The 21382-nt window shown below is 36.3% G+C and overlaps 1 protein-coding gene across 1 annotated transcript in view; it reads left to right on the forward strand.

The window, feature by feature from the left end:
• The window catches only part of LOC107592843 (leukocyte tyrosine kinase receptor-like), an 87712-nt gene that overhangs the window by 57726 nt on the left and 8604 nt on the right, over positions 1–21382 (forward strand). Inside the window, exons 10-21 of the mRNA XM_016282410.1 lie at positions 20–130; positions 1339–1480; positions 2714–2884; positions 2980–3078; positions 5155–5310; positions 10168–10281; positions 12018–12204; positions 12421–12511; positions 12734–12798; positions 12895–13024; positions 13840–13937; positions 16237–16329. Coding sequence (XP_016137896.1) covers positions 20–130; positions 1339–1480; positions 2714–2884; positions 2980–3078; positions 5155–5310; positions 10168–10281; positions 12018–12204; positions 12421–12511; positions 12734–12798; positions 12895–13024; positions 13840–13937; positions 16237–16329 — 1457 coding nt within the window. The remainder of the gene's footprint in view (positions 1–19; positions 131–1338; positions 1481–2713; positions 2885–2979; positions 3079–5154; positions 5311–10167; positions 10282–12017; positions 12205–12420; positions 12512–12733; positions 12799–12894; positions 13025–13839; positions 13938–16236; positions 16330–21382) is intronic.

The raw sequence follows: 21382 nt of genomic DNA on the forward strand, positions 1-21382 counted from the left end.
TATATTTTTTTTTTCATAGATGGTGACTACAATGGACCGGATCTGCAGGGAACAGCAAGGACCATCAATCAACAAGACCCAGCTTAAGGGAGGAGGTGGTGGAGGAGGAGGAGGCACCTACGTCTTCAAGGTGACACTATATAAAATGCCTTTTAAATTGGATATTTCCAACATTGTACATTTAAATATGTGTATATCTATTTGGACAGTGCGCCCAGAAATGGGGGGGTGGGGGAAAGTCATCAACTGTCATCAACTGTTCGGTCACCATCTTCATTCTTCAAAATATCTCAAACTTAAACTCGTACATGTTTGGAACAAGTTGAGAGTGGTGATGATGACAAAATGTTCATTCTTGGGTGAATTATCCCTCAGTTTCTTCAGTCAGTCTCTTTGAAAATGTCTAACTTTGAGTGTTAAATGTTGGGGCATGCACCACAATTAATGACCTCAAATTAATCAATCAATCAATCAATCAGTAAATGGCAGACAGAGTTGTATGCAACAATTACCTATACATATACTTAATTCAATGCTGATATCAATAAAGATATTTTCTAATCTAATTACAATTCACGATTTTAGCCAATATTCATGTGTCATGTCATGTCAATGTGTAAAATAGTATTGGGTGTTAGCTTAGCCACATGCTAACATCACATTCTATTGAAATTCTGCTTTATCTGAAGAACATTGTTGAGTAACTATGTAGAGTATGCAAACCAGGTTCAATCTCACCAATAAAATTGATGAGAAAGTCCTTAAAGCCATACATAGAAGGAAGGGTCATATATACAGATTGGGGCTGGGCCCACAAGCAATCACCTTGAACACAGCAGAAACCACATAGTAACACCTTAGAATAGCAATACCCTGGCGACACCGCAGTAGCATCATGGCACCTCACACTTCAGTTACAATTGGAAGATTTACACTTAAATTATAGTCCTGTTTCCATTGGTTACAGGTGGTAAATGGAGTCCACATTCCACTATTTATTGCTGCTGGAGGTGGAGGCCGTGGCTACAGCAGCCAATCAGAAACCCTAGAGGAAGTGATGGACAGGGATCCCAGCATTTCCGGCCGCAATGGAAAATCAGGCGCTGCAGGTAACTAATTGATGAGAAAGTCCTTAAAGCCATACATAGAAGGAAGGGTCATTTATACAGATTGGGGCTGGGCCCACAAGCAATCACCTTGAACACAGCAGAAACCACATAGTGACACCTTAGAATAGCAATACCCTGGCGACACCGCAGTAGCATCATGGCACCTCACATTTCAGTGGCAATTGGAAGATTTACACTTAAATTATAGTCCTGTTTCCATTGGTTACAGGTGGTAAATGGAGTCCACATTCCTCTATTTATTGCTGCTGGAGGTGGAGGCCGTGGCTACAGCAGCCAATCAGAAACCCTAGAGGAAGTGATGGACAGGGATCCCAGCATTCCCGGCCGTAATGGAAAATCAGGTGCTGCAGGTAACCCAAACAGATTGTCTGCATTATAAATCAATTAGACACATTTTAGCATTACTGAACTAGTGTGTATTACTCCTTCTGGCAGATAGCAGTGAAGCAGAACATTTTGCACACAGGGCAGATATTTTTATTTATCTGTTTATTTTTTACTTCATGTGGATAGTTGGAACTATGCTTTTGTTTACCAGAATATCAAGTTTGATTGATATGAAAAAAAAAAAATGCTGCTCCCCCAGGCTTTTTCCTTTCTGGACATGGGCATAATAATTTTCTTTTCTGCTAGGCTTCAAAATAGTTCTTTATCCAGTCTAAGATTGAATATGATTTTTGAGGATGTGCCTTCAAATTCCTTGTCCTGAATAAGACTGAAGCAGCAAATCAGTGTTAGAATTTTGGATCTTGGATATTCTTATATACAGTATATATATATTGGAAGGCGGCAACAACAGTACAGTAATAATAGTGTGCTCTGCTTTCAAGTCTAAGCAATTGAAGGTGCATCTGTGTCTGTGCATCATGTTTCTGCATGCTGTTGCATTGTGGGTGTTCTGTTTGTGTCCTGCCGAGCACTCAGTATGGCTTCTATCAGTGGCACTCTTTTCAAAGGCCAGCTCCCCCATTGTGCTCTATTTGCTACACAAAACCTTCATTCCTAATTATATTGAATATGTTTCCATCATGTCCATAAGGAAATGTACAGAAATGTAATAATTACATAACAGCCTCACTGAACACCCTAGTAACCACCTTAAAAAAAATCACACAGGACACCCTAGCAGTCATCTAGAAATGGTCAATGGTCAATCCATCGATCCTTCCAATCTTGCTTTCCTTTTTATCTCTAAAAATCGTCTTTATTCAAAATGGCCTGAGTGTTTTGTTTTTTTTCTCCCCAGCAAAGAATGTGCTGCTAAGAAACCATTAGAGAGTTAGCAAAATGGGACGGCTTTGACGTCTGAAATAATTTGCCACATTTTTATTTGAACATGTGCATGCTAAGCAACAGCACTGACCTGCTTTAGAGGAACAGGGATGTTCATAGGAGACTATTTTCTCTGGAGAAATTGCTGTGCCACTCTGCATTCATAGATCTGTTGGAGGATGGATATAAATAAAAAATATATATATTGTCACCTGTTGTGAAATTAATTAGCCATGCAGAGAAGCTGAAATAGGGCACTTTTGTGTCTTTTAATATAGTTTTTATGATCTGAGTGGCTCTGTGAATTTCAGGCGGTGGTGGAGGCTGGAATGACACTGCCCCTGTTCCTCAAGGGGGTAGACCAATCATTCTGGGAGGTCAGGGTGGAGAACCCTGTCAAGTCATGGGCTGGAAAACTCGAGGAGGTTTTGGAGGTGGTGGAGGGGCCTGCACAGCTGGTGGAGGAGGTGGAGGATACAGAGGTTAGACCAAATTTTAGCCTTGTTTATATTATATATATCTTCATTTTTGTAGTTTTGTTTCATTTTGTTACTGTTTCTCAACTCCATGACCATAGGGGGCAGTGCCTGGCACGATAATGATCCCAGAAAGGATGGAGATGATGGAACATCGTTCATAAGTCCTGATGGTGAAATGTACCTGGAGCCACTCAAAGGTAATACAAGATGCACTTATACTATATGTCCTATATAATCTATTGTATGGATTTTATAGATTCACTTACATACGTTTGGTGCGTGCAATTTATAGCATTCTTGCATTTCTAGCACACTTTTCTTCTTTTTTTTTTGGTTAAATAGTTTCACATCATTCAGGTATTTGAAGTGCACTTTTTATTGGACCTTTAAATGTGAACACACTATTTATGCTACACAATGTCACATAACATAAGTATGTGTATTGTATACATAAGTACAGTGTATACAAGTACAGAATGGTAAATATGTACACTTTTGAGTTTATGGTGAATCCAATGCATACTCTCCATACTATATAAGCCATACTATATACAAGATTAAGATCATCAAGTTGTGTTTCAACTCATAGTACATTGATGATGATAAGCCAAAAGGACCAGATGGTATAGGATATTATTTGTGTTTCATTTTCAAAGCACATGTCTTGCAAACTTTTGTGCTGACATTGCACACAATCCCTAAAAATTAGTGATTAAATAGTTACAATATAGCTATTGCAGATTTTAAAAATATAAACAGTTAACTATTAATGAATTTAAAGGCAATACTTGCTGCTAACATTCATACTTAAATGTGGTGACATTTCAATACAGGCATACTGTCTACCTGTGTACTCAGAGTTACATTGTTCCAGCACTAATGAGGTACATAAACTTTTAGAGCGTACTAGAAGTACACAAATTAGGATGCAGTCGGGACGACTGGAGGTCATCACCTCTTTATCATTCAAATTAAGGGCTTAAATTAAATCCAAGAACCAATTTCACATTTTTTGTGAAAAGTTTAATGGGGACATACAAATTAATTTGCAGTGAAATATTAGGGTGCCAATAACAAGCATCTTGGAAAACAGATGTCTGGATGATAGTGGGCTATTAGTGGTATACTTTATCTCTACAGTTAGTTGAAGTTTGTACCTAAAGTTGAAGATGATTCAAATCATATACGGTTTCTTACATTCCCTCTAAGGCACCATTGTTAAGCTTCCAGGACTGTGAGTGATGAAAAGCATCTCCTACATTGGAAATACGATTCGATCATCAAGAAGTTTTCTTAATACAAAAGTTATAGGTTTTGCTTTAGTCTTGTGCAATAATAGGGCAATTTACTTGAGGAAGTTATATTGTGAGGAAGATAAAACAGTTTGATGTACTATGAAAATATACTGTGTACTATGAAATTATGCTGTAAAAATCTCAGAACTATAAACTAATTCCCCAGAGCATTCACTGGTGAACAAATAAGAAATTCCACACATCAATGACATGATTCAGAAGCTGTGGGCCCAGCAATAAAAATCCATTCACAGTGAGACTTTGACTTTGACTGATATGACACCCTTAACCCTCATGTTGTTTTCTGGTAATTTTGACCTGGAGAGGATGTTCTTTTCACAGGAAACGTTAGTTAATGTCATTGCATTGCTTTAAACTTACTGACTTTGCTCACACAGGCATTGTTTTTTTTTTACACTTGTGGTTCCTGGTCAAAAATGACTGGCATTCAAAAAATGATTCTTGCTGTACTATACCGTTTCCAAATATTGGATTCAATCCTTTCATCAACTTGTTGCTATACTATACTATTGCTATACTATACCGTTTCCAAATATTGGATTCAATTCTTTCATCAACCTAACCTGACTGGCATTCAAAAAAATTATTCTTGCTATACTATACCGTTTCCAAATATTGGATTCAATCCTTTCATCAACTTGTTTTCTTTCAATTAGGACATGTTTTATATTTCTTTTTGGATGCGATTGATCGTATGCCTCACTGATCTAAGCTTATCCTCCTCAGATTTTGAGATGATTAAACGTTTTTCATAAGCTTAGATCAATGAGTTCCAAACTGAAAAGTACAGGACCCATATTATAGAGACAATCCCCTTGGAAAAACCTGGATTAAGGTTCCTTGCTTAAGGGCGCAAACTTACCCCTGTTGTGATCAAGCCAACAATCTTCTGATTATAAGCCTCAAGCTTTCCTACTGTGCTTCACCATCCCATAAGTATGGTAATGTTATTTCCAGGCATGGAAGGTGACGGTGAAGTTATTATCAACCCAGTTCAGAACTGCAGTCACTGTGAGTCAGGAGATTGCCACGAGACCTCTGAGGGCACGGTGTGCTACTGTGATGAAGAGCTCTCGCTGGCCCCAGACGGAGTGTCCTGCATCAACTCTACCGGTTAGTTCATTCATAACACACTTCACCACCATTATATGAATGGCTGTCTCATAAAATGGTAAAATGAATGTCTGGGAAGAGTGCTCTCAAAAAGTTCTTTCTCAAGAGCGACACTTACCTCTGTAAAGCCAAGTTCAATTCTCTACCATTTACAGTCTTTCTGGCAGAGGTCATAACTCTCAACTGTAGCTCAGTTTGCCAAAAAAAAAGAGAAAGAGATAACTTTCCACCATTGCACACCTCTTTTAGCTACTGTTCCATTAATTCAGAATGTTTTACACATCTGTTCATATATGCAAATCGATTGAAATTCCCTCTGTTCTCCAGTGCTGTTTTCAACTTCATAAGTGTTTAGTTACTACGTGAGTTAGTGCCCATGGGTTCATGCTAATTATATGCTAATATCAACACTTCGGAGCTCTAAAAAAAGCTCCAAAAATTGTAAACACTTTGACAGGTTTTCAAGAAATAAGCAAGAAAAATAAGAATTAAATTGCATCAGATAAAAAATATTTTTCAGAAAGCTTTTCAACTTTCTGCTCAGTAGGTCAAAATCTCCTTAATCCCAGGTTAAAGACCCCATTAAATCACTCAAGCACGGTTTTCTATACTATATTGACATGTTTTCTAATAGGAAGTTGAGGCAAGGCATATTGAAATGGTCATTACTTCCAATATGCACATATATTGTATACTGTATATATATATATATATATATATATGAGCAATATCACTCTCGTATTCGAGCGATACAGGCTCTATGTCAGCATGGCTGTGATTAGGCCAGAGCTGGTATCACTCGAGTACGAGAGTGGTATTACATTTATACAACAGTTCGAAGGCACGAGTGTGTAAATGCATAAGAAAAACAACAACGGAGTGTCTTTAAAAACCCTTTTGTGCCGAACTACTTCCTTTCGCCACAGCTTCAAATCTCAGTTTGACAGTTTAACAGCTGAGCTCAAGCCTCCGTTACTAATTCGAAAATGTCACTTTAGAACAAGTAACGAAGGAACGTTGAGTTGCTTCATTAAAGCTTATTGTATTACTGTTTTAAAAGCTCACTGTATTATAAATAGTATTATGAGAGAGAGATGGACTGAGCGAGTGTGATTACCTGCATCTGATAAAGCATTCATTCTTCAGCTCATATTCATATTCACAATAAAACATTAGTCTGAATGTCCGCTGGGGAAAGCAATATCTTTGTTGTACTATCTTTCATCTTTTAAGGGTGATTTCCAATTACAGCACTGCTCATTGCATTTGTTGGCAGCGCCTTACAAGCTGTTGTTTAAAGTAAAAATAACTTCCGTTTCAGTATAAAAGTCTTTACTGCTGACATGTAAAAGTCTCTTGTCACCATCTAATGGCGGAACAATGTCACAAAAATCACCATCATGAACACACACACACACTGTTTCCCAATACTAAATACTACTATGTATATAAAATATTATTTATTGAATAATAAACAACAACAGCCATCAAAAAAGTTGGTAGACAATGCAGTCAAAAGTACAAAGGCAGCGCTCTAATATACAGCATTAAAGTTACATAAAATATAACGCGATGAGATTTTGCCTTCAGCCAAAACTATTTGCTCTGGAACAAATAATAGATTAATGAGACCAAAGACTGCCCATTAGAATTACTCAAAACAAATTATATCTCCACTATACCACTATAGAGACATCAGAGCCAGCGGCAAATTCCAGAAGATCTGGCCGAGGTGAGGCTGCTCTCGGTGGGTTCATGAGCGCTGAACGACTGCTGACGCCCTGGAGCTCATGTCTCTGAAAACGTTGAAGCAAATTTTCAAATAGATGTTATCTTTATTAACAAACTGCATATTTTAAGTCTAAACAACTACATTCTCTCTTAAAAAACTCTTAAAACTACATTCCGTGACACAAAAACAGTATTATTTAAAAATTTCAGTGGATTTGGGCATCCGCCATGACACTCGCTATGAGAAATACGGGAAGCGGAGTGATACAAATGGTGAAAGGGCATTCCTGTAGCAATACCAGTACAATATCTCACGGTTCTCAACCAATCAGATTTGAGAACCAGAACAAACTGTTGTATAAACAAATAAATATATATATTTTTATATATAACAAGTGCCAGTCGTGGTTCATAAAGCATAGTTTTCTCTGTATGATTAAAGCAGAATCTAAGGGCAAAGTTTTTGTTCATCTTCAAAGGGCACCTTGGTTAAAATCCAGGGCTCGTATTCACAAAATAAATTTAATTCTTAAATTTTTGCTCTAAGAGTATTTCAAAAAGCATTTTAGTGCTAAAACTAGCTCCTAGATCTGTGAAACATTCGGAGTAGTGGAGAAGACTCCTAAGTCTTCTTCTAAGTCCAAGACCAAACCACAAACTATCTGAAAAAGGCTGTTGCCGGCAATCTGCCTTGGAAGGTAAACATTTTAGAAGAATTTGACAATAATGGGATTTTAAAAAGGTTATCCCAACTCCAAATTTTTCAATTTTCAAAAAAAAAAAAAAATCTGTTGGGCAAGAAGTAACAACTGTTCTTGTGTCCAGTTTGGTTTTCTTTTACGTTTGAATGTCTTACTATCAGCCATGATTATTCTGCTCTGTTAATTAAAAGGCTGTTTATATGCATATCTGCTAACTGTTTACGAGAAGCATACATGTAAGAGGCTGACAAGTAGCTGAACATATACTTGTTTAAAGGGGTGGTTGATTGCGATTTCACTTTTTTAACGTTAGTTAGTGTGTAATGTTGCTGTTTGAGCATAAACAATATCTGCAAAGTTACAAAGCTGAAAGTTCAATGCAAATGGAGATATTGTCTTTTAAAATTCTGGCAGTTTAATGCCTACAAAATGGCTGGTAGGGAATACAACAAGGTACTTCCCGGGTTTGTGACATCATAAACCCAGATAAACCCCGCCCTCGGGAAAAGGCAGCAAAGGGGGCGAGGCCATGCTGCGCTGCTTTAGAGAAGAGGAAGAGAAAACTAGAGATGCACGTAAAAATCTATTCATATATGAATCGCGATTCTGTCTTCTAACGATTCTAATGGATTCACAAGTTTCAAAATCAATGTTCTAAAGCAGCAGTTCTTAATACTGTTCCTCACGTCCCCCTGCTCTACACACGCTCTGCATCTCTCTCTCTCTCTCTCTCTCTCTCTCGCTCTCATTTAGCTCAGCTCCAACAATGAACTGTTACAATTATACACTTATTTTCACATAGCTATGAGAAGCGTTATACATGGACGTGTGTGCAGTTGCCGTACTGTATTAAAGCTTTAATCAGGATAAAACCGTATATTAAAAGCTAACATAAGCAGTAGCATTTACACATAACAGCATATCTAGAAGAATGACACAACAACAAACAAAAAAACATAGGCCTACCATTAAAAGCCGTGCTTGCACAGGTTCTGCACGATCCTCTTCAATAATATCCTCTGCTTCTCAATCGGGCGATATTAACCACGCCGTTGTTTACAATACAACCGGATCACATGCCGCTGAGGTGAGGGGCGGGACGTTTAGACACGCACTAGAGGCGGTTTAACCAATCACAATACACTGGGCTAGCTAACCAATCAGAGCCCATCACCTATTTCTGAGGGCCGGGCATCTTAAAAATAGGAAAATATCGGCCTGTTTCTCAGAGAAGGGACAGAGCGGTGTGGAATTAAGGTAAAGTATGTGAAAAATAATGTGTTTTTTTTTTTTAAACTAAGCATTAACACATGTTAAACTGCACCCCATATACACAATCAAGCCTAGAAAAAAAACAGTGAACCACCCCTTTAATTAGTGACACTTAGCCTGCATTTTAAAACTTTATTTATTTGAATGTGGCAATTAACATTTTTATTTTTAAACCTTTATTTGTATATGGCAACATAATATCGCGTTCTACAATATTTCTATGATAAAAAAAAACTCTGACAGAGACCACTCCCCTATCAGCCAATCACTGTGTGCATAGTTAATAAGCATGCTGACATCATCCATACCAATGAGGTCGACCCCACCCTTACTGTTAGCTTAAGACTTCTCTCTATTCCTTAGAAAAAGTTTGTCGTCTCAGCAGCTTTGTGAATAGGTTTTAAAGGCGGTTTAACCAATCACAATACACTGGGCTAGCTAACCAATCAGAGCCCATCACCTATTTCTGAGGGCCGGGCATCTTAAAAATAGGAAAATATCGGCCTGTTTCTCAGAGAAGGGACAGAGCGGTGTGGAATTAAGGTAAAGTATGTGAAAAATAATGTGTTTTTTTTTTTTAAACTAAGCATTAACACATGTTAAACTGCACCCCATATACACAATCAAGCCTAGAAAAAAAACAGTGAACCACCCCTTTAATTAGTGACACTTAGCCTGCATTTTAAAACTTTATTTATTTGAATGTGGCAATTAACATTTTTATTTTTAAACCTTTATTTGTATATGGCAACATAATATCGCGTTCTACAATATTTCTATGATAAAAAAAAACTCTGACAGAGACCACTCCCCTATCAGCCAATCACTGTGTGCATAGTTAATAAGCATGCTGACATCATCCATACCAATGAGGTCGACCCCACCCTTACTGTTAGCTTAAGACTTCTCTCTATTCCTTAGAAAAAGTTTGTCGTCTCAGCAGCTTTGTGAATAGGTTTTAAGAGAAAACTCTTAGCCAAAAACTTTTACTGCTATTTAGGAGAATTCTTAGTGGTAAGATTATTATAATTTTTTTATTATTATAATTTTTTTTTTTTTATGGTCCTAAGTTAACTATATGAAATGTGAAAAGCTCTACTGAGTTCTGCCTGACTCATGTGAAGTGTATATTTGTTGCTGTGTGTTTATGTAGCGGTGTCTATGTTGCCCGCCCAGCCGTCTTTGTCTCATCTGGCATTGGGTCTGTCTGTGGGGACCTCCGCGCTCATCGCTGCATTGCTGTTGGCCGTTTCTGGCGTTATGATCAGTAAGTAGACTATGTCAAATTATTTTTATGAGCATAGTTTCATGGAGTCTCAGAGGTTAACCAAAACATAATACTGGAGCCAAGCCATTTGGGGAAGCTTTTTGTTATTTTTTTGAGTATTAGAAACAAAGCGAATAAACCTGCACTTGCAGAAAGATCACAGAAAATGATATAATAATATGTTGCATATTTTATGTTTCACTGGCCAATATGACTGTGGTCTTGGACAGTATACTGACACCTATGGGTGTGGATGTAGCTTCATGCCAAAGCGATATCAATGCCACTGTAGGAAATGTGAAATTTACTTTATTTCATGACCAAAAGTGTCATTGAAAAAGAATAAGAATTATGTATGTATGTATGTATTTATTTATTCAAAAATAATTTTTGGGGCTGTCTGGTCTGTATTTTATTTATTTTTTTAGGAAAACCTATTGAATGCACTTTTAAAGAAACAGTATATTCATTCAACTGCACACATGCCAGACAAGCTTTCAAAATGAGGATTCATGTCTCATGTTTGACACACACACACACACACACACACACACACCACCAAACACATAATCTGTCCATCTACACTGTCGTAACTGTCTCTGAGTGATAAATAGAGTAGATGTGTGATAAATGGGCTGTTAACTGAGCTCTGACAAGCCTTGTCGATTACCACTTTATGAATAAATCACTTCCACACGCTGCACTAATGTATTTACTGCGTCGGTCAAGCCCACCAAGTTTACCTGGGTGTTGCCTGTTTGTGAAAACTGTTTTAAAGTGTTTTTATCATGTAGTTATCCACAAATTTGCAATGAAATGTCACCACTAAGCTTGTTATAGTTAACTAAAATTATTCAAATTACAGAGAAAATAGATTTTAATTATTAAATCTGATTTAATAATAAACCTGATAACAAGACAAATTAAATTTGAGTCCAATTAAATTTGTCCCAAAGGACCTCAAACAAACATTATAACACTGGTTATTGTACAGCAGTTTGATAGTTCATTTCCAAATTGAATCTGAATGTAACATTGACAATGGCAACAATCCCATTATGCTAACATTTATGTCGCAAACTAAAAAAAAATATCATGCTGTGCTGATTGTCGTTCCAGTGTACAGACGTAAACACACCGAGCTCCAGTCTATCCAACTTGAGCTACAGAGTCCCGACAACACATAATCTGTCCATCTACACTGTCGTAACTGTCTCTGAGTGATAAATAGAGTAGATGTGTGATAAATGGGCTGTTAACTGAGCTCTGACAAGCCTTGTCGATTACCACTTTATGAATAAATCACTTCCACACGCTGCACTAATGTATTTACTGCGTCGGTCAAGCCCACCAAGTTTACCTGGGTGTTGCCTGTTTGTGAAAACTGTTTTAAAGTGTTTTTATCATGTAGTTATCCACAAATTTGCAATGAAATGTCACCACTAAGCTTGTTATAGTTAACTAAAATTATTCAAATTACAGAGAAAATAGATTTTAATTATTAAATCTGATTTAATAATAAACCTGATAACAAGACAAATTAAATTTGAGTCCAATTAAATTTGTCCCAAAGGACCTCAAACAAACATTATAACACTGGTTATTGTACAGCAGTTTGATAGTTCATTTCCAAATTGAATCTGAATGTAACATTGACAATGGCAACAATCCCATTATGCTAACATTTATGTCGCAAACTAAAAAAAAATATCATGCTGTGCTGATTGTCGTTCCAGTGTACAGACGTAAACACACCGAGCTCCAGTCTATCCAACTTGAGCTACAGAGTCCCGACTGTAAGCTGAGCAAACTGAGAGCCTCTACCATCATGACCGACTACAATCCCAACTACTGCTTTGGTGGGAAGACCGCCTCCATCAACGATCTGAAGGAGGTGCCACGGCGCAACATCTCCCTCGCCAGGTTGGGAGCGTCAATAATTCCTTACAGTTCAGTTGCGTTGAAGAAGTGTTATGTGCTGGCATGTTGTTTGACTGTGAAGTGTCTTCATACAGTTGATAAAAATGTATCTTCTAATAAGTGAAGTCTGAAACTTCCTAAATGTACTATGTGAAATATTTGGAATTATATTATTGACAACATAAGTAACAATACTCTTAATGTATGTTTTGTTTGTAGAGGTTTGGGTCATGGTGCATTTGGAGAAGTCTATGAAGGACTAGCCGTTGGGATTCCAGGGGAGCCCAGCCCGATGCAGGTGGCTGTAAAGGTAAGATCTGCAAATATATAAAAAGTCTGTTATGCTGCTTGATCTTGCATACTGCGGTTTCATAGTTTGATTTATTATTGTAAACATGAGTACATTGATTTGGTTTCTATGCTCTGTAGTATTCTGAAATATTACTGCTAGATATATATATATATATATATATATGGATGGGTGGTAGACAGATTTAGCATGGATTTGATTATTAAATTATTATTTTATTAGACACTTCCTGAGGTGTGCTCTGAGCAGGATGAACTAGACTTTCTCATGGAAGCTCTCATAATCAGGTAACAATGATAAGCACAAAATACATCATTCCAAAGGGCTAATTTATGAGGACATATAGCAAAAATACCACATTTCTCTTTCTATTCCTCTGACAGCAAGTTTAGTCACCAAAACATTGTGCGGTGTATCGGGGTGAGTCTGCAAGCTCTGCCTCGCTTCATTCTGCTGGAACTGATGGCCGGAGGGGATCTCAAGAGCTTCCTGAGGGAAACTAGACCAAGACTTGTAAGAACACACACACACACACACATGTACACACACGTCACAGAATGTGCACAGTGTCTTGTATTGCATAAACCTCATTAAGTTATGTTTTTTATTAGTTTATTTGATTAGTAGTTTGTGACTTTGCTTTTAGATTATTTATTTGGTTGGTGGTGGTGGTGGTGTATTTGTTTCTGTGTATATTAAAAATTATGAAATAAATGGCCACAAGTAAAGTTTACTTTATACTGTAATGTCAAATTAAAAGTTTTACATTGAAGTGCACTTTAAATCATCATGTTTTAATGTTACTTTCTCAGGATATAAAGAAGTCAACTTAATCTGATGTGTTGACTAACATACTAAAGCACATTTAAAGTGCTTGATTGTAATTTTAACTGTAGTGTTTTAGTGTCGTTTGGTATCATATTTAAAGTTTTAATGTACTAAATTTCAACTAAACCATTAAACATGTATTGTAATAAAAAAAAATACATAAGTTTTAATAGCAGTGGCATTATTGGTATTTCAAAGAATATATAATTAATAATGAAATTACAAATATGTACTAAGTGGATCAAAAAAGCACACTAAAGTAGGACTTAAGTTCAACTAATTGCGTTTAATAAATATTAGAACTATAATAAATGTGTATTTAAATGCAGATAACGTGCAATTATGTCACTAAAGACATCACATTCTGTTTGCACTTACGTATATTCTTCTAAGTATATTATTGAAATATATTAATAAGTATTCTTTTCAAAATTTGCTAAAGTGTACTTATTTTTCACAAGGGAATACCCAGCATGCTGACTTTCTGTAATGTTTCCCAGGAGCATCCTTCAAGTCTAACCATGGTAGATCTTCTCAACATTGCCAGAGACATCGCCCGCGGCTGCCAGTACTTAGAAGAGAACCAGTTCATCCACAGGTATAATAACCAACACACCTTGACACATTACAGATCGATTTAACAACAGATGGATGATCTGCTTTTTCCTGAAGTCAGCACAAATTCAGTGCTCTTGACTCTGTTCAGGAGTTCTGCTTCCCTCTCATGCCTGCAATGGGAGTTCAGTTCTATTTCCTTTTGACACTCTCATCCAGAATGGCATGAAAAATGAGTCCACTTAGAGCTCATTTATGCTACATGAGCAGTCTGGTCATCAATCCAGGTATAGAACAGGGATGCTGAGACACTTACCCATCTGCGGTTTCCTACTGAAGTTCCTCACACAGCCGAGTTAAAATGTATCTGGGCCTTCGTGTTCAGTTTCAACTTTTTGGTCAAAACCCAGAGGGATTGATCGTTTTGCTCTTTCTGGGGATTTTTTTTTTAGCATAAAAGGCGTAATCCATTGCTGTCAACCAAACACCAAATGCCTTCAAATAGTACACGTAATTGGAAACATGAGTTTCTTGACATGACCTTCAAAAGGAAACACGAATAGTCTTGCAGACCAAGACTTCTTACTGTCCTCGTAACTATACACAACTTTGTAGCTTGTCTGACCATAACACTGTAGCAAAATTAGACCAAAAGGGAAAAAAATTATAATCATGATCAATTAAACTATTTGGATTGAGTGACTGGTTTGATGATTAGGATGTTAAGACTTGATTAACTACACTAAACACACACACACTGGTTTCCATGTTTTATGGGACATTCCATAGACGCAATGGATTTTATACTGTACAAATTGTATTTTCTATTCCCTTTGCCTAACTCTACCCCTAAACCTAGCCCTCACACAAAACATTATGCATTTTTAGATTTTCAAAAACCTTAATTTTGCATGATTTGTAAGCTGTTTTCCTCATGGGGTCCAAAAAAATGTCCCTACAAGGTCAAGATTTACTGGTATCGCTATCCTTGTGGGGACATTAAGACACACACACACAGGTTTCCATGTTTTATGTAGGAAGAGGACTAAAGCTGAAGCATAGTAAATAATGACGTTATAGCAGTATTTGATATTCGGCAGATCTACAGCCTGAAGAAAACATCAGTTTCTTAATTCAAACACACCTTTATAAAAATGGTTTAGATGATACTTAGTGTCTCAATTAATGAGACAAAGTTTGATACTTGCACATCTCGCCTGTTTAAAAGAGAGTTCTGTTGATGAGAGAGAACAGGTTTCAATGCAGAAGGTTTTTGATGAATGCAAAGGCTGCATTTATTTGATAAAACTTAGGGGTCCTTTGAAGACTTCTAGCTCAGCATCATCTTCACCAAACTTCAGAATCCATTTAGAACTTAGTGATCTTTTAAAGTGTGAGGGTGTCACACTCTCAGGAGGTGAGCCAATAAGGAATTGTACTTACGGAGGGAAAGTTTATGATCCTTTGTCTTCTAGTAATGTTATTTTTATAAGAAATTAGATTGGGTGTAACGAGAAGAACTTTCAAGATTCCTATAAAATCAACATGCAACAGAGACAAAGAAAGGTGACAAAACAAAGTACTGTTAATTAGTGTGTGATGTTGACTTAGTTTAGAGTTTGGCAAGAGTCTATCTATAGGTCACTGGAACTAGAATGTACAGCAATCTATGATACAGACAAAGTTTGTGCTTGACTGTGGTTTCAAACACCTGCAGAGTTGACAGGTTCATTGTTTATAATTGGAGAATTATATCTTTGGTGCAACCTGACTAGAGGTGTGAATGGGCTAACATTCATTTTGCATGCTCTAAATATGTGTGGACAGCATCTCACAATGGTGCGAATAACTCCTAAAGTGGACACCAGTAATTAGACAATAGGCATAATGGACATTTATGATTAGAATTAGTTAGCCAATTTAATATACCTGCATTTGCAAGAAGGTTATTTACAGTAACAGGGTTGGAAACAATTTCACATCACAACATTGCTGCTGAACAGTGCTAAAAACTTTAAGCTGGCAAAGCTTAAGTTACTGAAAATATATCTCAGCATGAAACATGTGTCCTGGTGGGTAACAAGGATGAGAAGAGAGTGATCTAAATGCAGCTTTCTTTAATATATTTCACAAAAACAATGATGAAAATCCATGGGAGAAACAATACATATTTCAGGAGAAACAAGAGACAACACAAGACAAAAAGAACTGTGACTATATGGTAACATATCACTATATGGTGATACCGGATTTTTTTATTTATTTTTTGTCATTGTTTAATTTAAAATCAGACAAATATCTGAGATAAATGTGTCTGTCTGCTCACTTTTTATTCGTAACAGGGATATTGCTGCCAGGAATTGTCTTCTGACCTGCAAAGGTCCAGGGAGGGTGGCCAAGATTGGTGATTTTGGCATGGCCAGAGACATCTACAGGTATGCTACATACTTCAGATTGGCATCATGATCTTATATTTCACCTTAAAGTTCTCCTGGCTGTAACACAAAAATTATAAACAAATAAATACATCAAATAAAATAAATATATATTAAACATGCAAGCACCAGTCAACAGGAATTAGAGATGGCAGACTCTTATAAAAAAACAAAAAAACATGACAGTTCTATTTTGCATCGATCTTTATATTCAATATTCAGGCTATAACATATGAAAGACTGTTTAGTGGCTGTGTTTTTCTTCCACAATATTTCAGCTGAGAAAAGATGAAAGCATATCTCATTCTGAAAACCCATTTGCGAGCTTTTATTATCAACATAATTCTCATTTTAAGGCAAGAGCCAAGCAAACTTATTTAGTAAGTGCTCAACTAATTTGAATGGTATATTTCTATTTCCTTGTTATTTGTACTGAGATTTACCTCCAGGAATAAGCCATGGCTATGTTAGATATAACATACGACCAAACCACTCTTATAGTATGTATATACAGTACATACACTGTCATTCAGAAGTTTAGGATCTGAAAGATTGTAATGTTTTTTTTTTCCTCTCTCTCTTTTATGCTCATCAAGACCGCATTTATTTGATAAAGTTAGAGAAAAAGTTTTCTTTTTTTGAAAAAGCGCTGTTCTTTTTAACGTATTATTCATCAAAGAAGCAGCACAACTGCTTCCAGCATTGATAATAAATCAGCATAATAAATCACTGTGTTTGATCAAATAAATGCATCCTTGATGAGAATCAGAGAAGAGACTTAAAAAAACAGTAAATACACATCAAAAAATCTTATTTTACTGATCCCAAACTTTTGATTCCATGAAATGGAAAATAACTGGATTTATTTCTGTGATGATAACTAGACAGCACTTGCTGAATTATGCAAAATGTGAATTGTTATTGTGTTGTCAACATTCTGTTGTTTTAAATACTGAGAGGAACACTGAAAGCCCTCTTCTGATCAAAGCCCAGAATAAGGGTAAAGTGGGATAAGAGGATAATTTTCCCTCTTAAACAAGCCAGACAGGAGCCTATATATATATATATATATTAGACAAATTATTTGTAATCACTTTGTCATTTTCTGGTACATTTTATGTCATGAAATATATGTAACATTTACAAATATTAAGTGAACGTATAAATCTGAGGTAAATCTTTTTAAAACTAGAATTTTCCCCACCATTGGTTTTCCTGCTGGTTGTTGTAAATTTGTTGCGAAGATAAGTTAAAATCATATTCAAGCATATCTGTCCCATTTTATCATTTGTCGCTCTTTACCCATATAGTGTGCAGTGTGCATTTAGCAGTAGGCTAATGTTCTGAACTAATTTGAACTGAGCCAATTACGTAAAACTGATGCATTTGTGAAGTGAAAACTCTTTTGACTTTTTTTTTCTGTGGAAGGTGTACTGAGGGAGCTATTATCAAAATATCACAGCTGCTTTTTATCCATAATGCTAAAAAAGCACAGTGACTGTCAATATCATTTTAGGTTAACAACAACAAAATCTTAACTTGCCTTAGCACCGGAACAATCACACAATTTGGCACTAGTATGAATTGTCCTTTGACATTATTCATCAGATGAGATGGCAGCACCAGTGTGACGAAGTGAAAGGATTTGTGAGCTTGACTGCCTCTCAACCGCTACTGGAACGTGTCTGAAAATGGCTTGCTTAGCTGGTGAAAGAAGGGTATTATTAGCCAGAGAAAATCTAATGGGAAAAGATGGAGCCTTGTTTTACTCCTGTAGGCTAATGTTCTGAACTAATTTGAACTGAGCCAATTACGTAAAACTGATGCATTTGTGAAGTGAAAACTCTTTTGACTTTTTTTTTCTGTGGAAGGTGTACTGAGGGAGCTATTATCAAAATATCACAGCTGCTTTTTATCCATAATGCTAAAAAAGCACAGTGACTGTCAATATAATTTTAGGTTAACAACAACAAAATCTTAACTTGCCTTAGCACCGGAACAATCACACAATTTGGCACTAGTATGAATTGTCCTTTGACATTATTCATCAGATGAGATGGCAGCACCAGTGTGACGAAGTGAAAGGATTTGTGAGCTTGACTGCCTCTCAACCGCTACTGGAACGTGTCTGAAAATGGCTTGCTTAGCTGGTGAAAGAAGGGTATTATTAGCCAGAGAAAATCTAATGGGAAAAGATGGAGCCTTGTTTTACTCCCTCCGGAGTGTTGCCATAAAAGTGCGCTCTAATTGCTGATGTAGATTTTTCTTGCATTTTCCCGCTGAGCTCTGCAGACAGGACAGGAGTTCAGAGCTGTAATGAAAATGCGATTGGGGATGGGAAGAATTACAGTGGAGGTTTGAGTGAATATTTCATCTCATCTTCTGAGAATTGAGGATGCTGAGATGTGGTCAATTTTAATAGACATAGTTAACTCTTAGAGGTTACTTCGATTTTGTTGACAGCTTTTCATTATCACTAGGGATAGGTCAGGATGGTCGACTAGTCTCGCAACAACCAATTAGTGAAGTCGACCAGTTTTCTTTTTTTACCTTTAATCTTTTTTTAGCATGGTGCTTTAAAGAGGATGAATTTAGAGATGCAGTGTCTTGGAAAGGGTTTTAAGGTGTTGACAGCAAACTGTTAATGATAGCAAGCTAAAACTTTCTGACATGCTGTATCTCTAAACTGGTCTTCTTTAAAGCATCATGCTTTAAAATATTAGTTTTAATAAATAAGTTAAAAAATAAAATAAATAAAACCACTATAGCCATCAAAACACAGCTTGTGTTTTAAATTCAGCACATTGAACAATACATTTTAAGACAGTTACTGTTGGAGTCCAGACGTTTGTGTTGCGCAGTGTTCCTGTTTTTATGCATAATTCATTGTTTTGTGAGGACTATGAGAGTTTTGAGCACTAAATTAATATGGAGTGTACTTATCTGTTGAATATTAAAATCCCTACATTTTGAAGTCTGTCCTGTCATGGTGCTTTTAAACAGGAGCATCCTGTAAACTTCCTGAAACACCTCGATCCTAAATCAGACTAATTATATGGCTTTGTTTTGTGTACTCAAATGTTGAAATTCACTTTTAGCGGGAATTCACATGTAATATTTTCAGTTGTTATTTTCTAGGAAAATGGACTGAAATATTGATAACTTGTGTTACACTACACAGATTTTTGTCCAATCAATTGCTCTTTAGAGCTAGAAAGATACAGCGATACACTTTTTAACTGACATTCAAAATACGAACATAGTGAAGAAAAATATATTTAGATTTTTTTAGTTTATGAACTTCACCATCCCAAACTTTGCTTCTCCTGCCTCATGCCTTTTTTTTCTCCATCTCCTCGCCTGTGGCAGCAAACCATCCCACCAGGGACCATATAGTCAGTAGCGACACAAAGGTTTTCTGTGATATTCTTGATTTCATACTTCAAAGGGTTCCATTGTTGGTGTCCCTTGAGTCCTGGCTTGCGAGATGCGTTCGCATGACTGAGATTGGTGGAAACATGAGTGTAATGTTGGTATGTGAGGTGTGTTTTCCTGAGGGAGGTAGAACAAGGCCTCGCTGCCACAACCCCAGCAAGCCACAAGCTAGTTTATATAGAACCAGAGCTCGATAAAACCAGCATCATCAAAATTTTGACAAAAAGTGCAAATGCTTTTGTTTAGGAGATAGTGGCCAGTATATCTTTTCAGCCCCAGTCTCTCGGGGGGGTTTTTTCTTTTTGTGATAAATGCTCAGCATAATACACACCCAAAAATATTGCTTTAGCAACCTCAGGATAGCTGATGGCAAAAAACAAGACCTATTTGTCTCTTTTTTTTCTTTCTCACTTTATTTATTTTTCCCTGTTGTCAGCAGAGGGTCAGATATTGGAACTAGATCTTGATAACATCAGCTCTGGATGAGGAAAATGGTTTTAGACTCACAGTGATCACACTATGAGAAATGTGAAGAATATGTCTTCAGATATAGACATTCAGATATAGCATTCAGTAAAGCAAGTCCCAACAAAATCCTTAAAGTAGGAAAAAAACAAAAAGTTTACTCACACTTTACATGCCGTTTCAAACCTGTATGCAACCTGGAACACAAAAATAAGTTATTTTGAAGAACACTGGGGTCCAAACAAAATTGAACCCCTCTGACTTTCATTGTATGGAGAAAACGGAGACATCTTTCAAAATATATCCTTCTGTGTTGCACAGACAAAAGTCAGTCATAAATACAGGTTTGGAACAACATAAAAGTAATTAATGACAGAATTTAGATTGTTGGGTGTGCTATAATTAGTAGACTGTAATAAGTAAATAATAAGTAAATAATAACTGTGTTATAACAGTGTTACATAGATTTGAAAGTTATTTTCATGGCACGGTTTAGTTTAGGACCTTCTTCAGGAAAGATTGAGCTCACAAAAATAGCAGACAGGATGTGTCTATTTATGTTATTTTTAATTTCCACATCTCCTTGAATACAATGTGTGTTGCTTTGAATAAGAGGATCTACCAAATGAATAATGCTAATGTGAATGTAATGTTGGCACTGCTACTACTGTAGTTTTACACTTGCATGCAAATGTAGTATCTTGCATATAGCATTAAAGGCACAGATCAGATGATTTTCAGGTCATGAATGTTCTCTGCATAGGGAAGTTTGACTGAAATTTGCATCTGCAATTGCATCTTTGCATATGAATTTAAATATATCCTATATGTTGCTGGATCATCTTTTTTTATTTTTTTTGGTTCTGGACCAACATTTTAACCAAACAGTAATTCCTCTAATCTACTTTTATATCACTATTCCATAATGTCCAAAGTTTAACCCTAAAATCTGATAGATAGGAATGCTGTTTCATTACCAACAAGGATGTGTTGTCCTACTTGTATTTCGTGGCTACATTCAATCTTCTATTGCTTTATGGCTATATTTATGACTTTTTTTTACATACATAGTTTTTAAATATATCATATATATATATATATATATATATATATATATATATATATATATATATATATTTATATATTTTTTTTT

This window comes from Sinocyclocheilus grahami, unplaced genomic scaffold, assembly GCF_001515645.1.
Source record: "Sinocyclocheilus grahami isolate Dianchi unplaced genomic scaffold, SAMN03320097.WGS_v1.1 scaffold160.1, whole genome shotgun sequence".
NCBI lineage: Eukaryota > Metazoa > Chordata > Actinopteri > Cypriniformes > Cyprinidae > Sinocyclocheilus > Sinocyclocheilus grahami.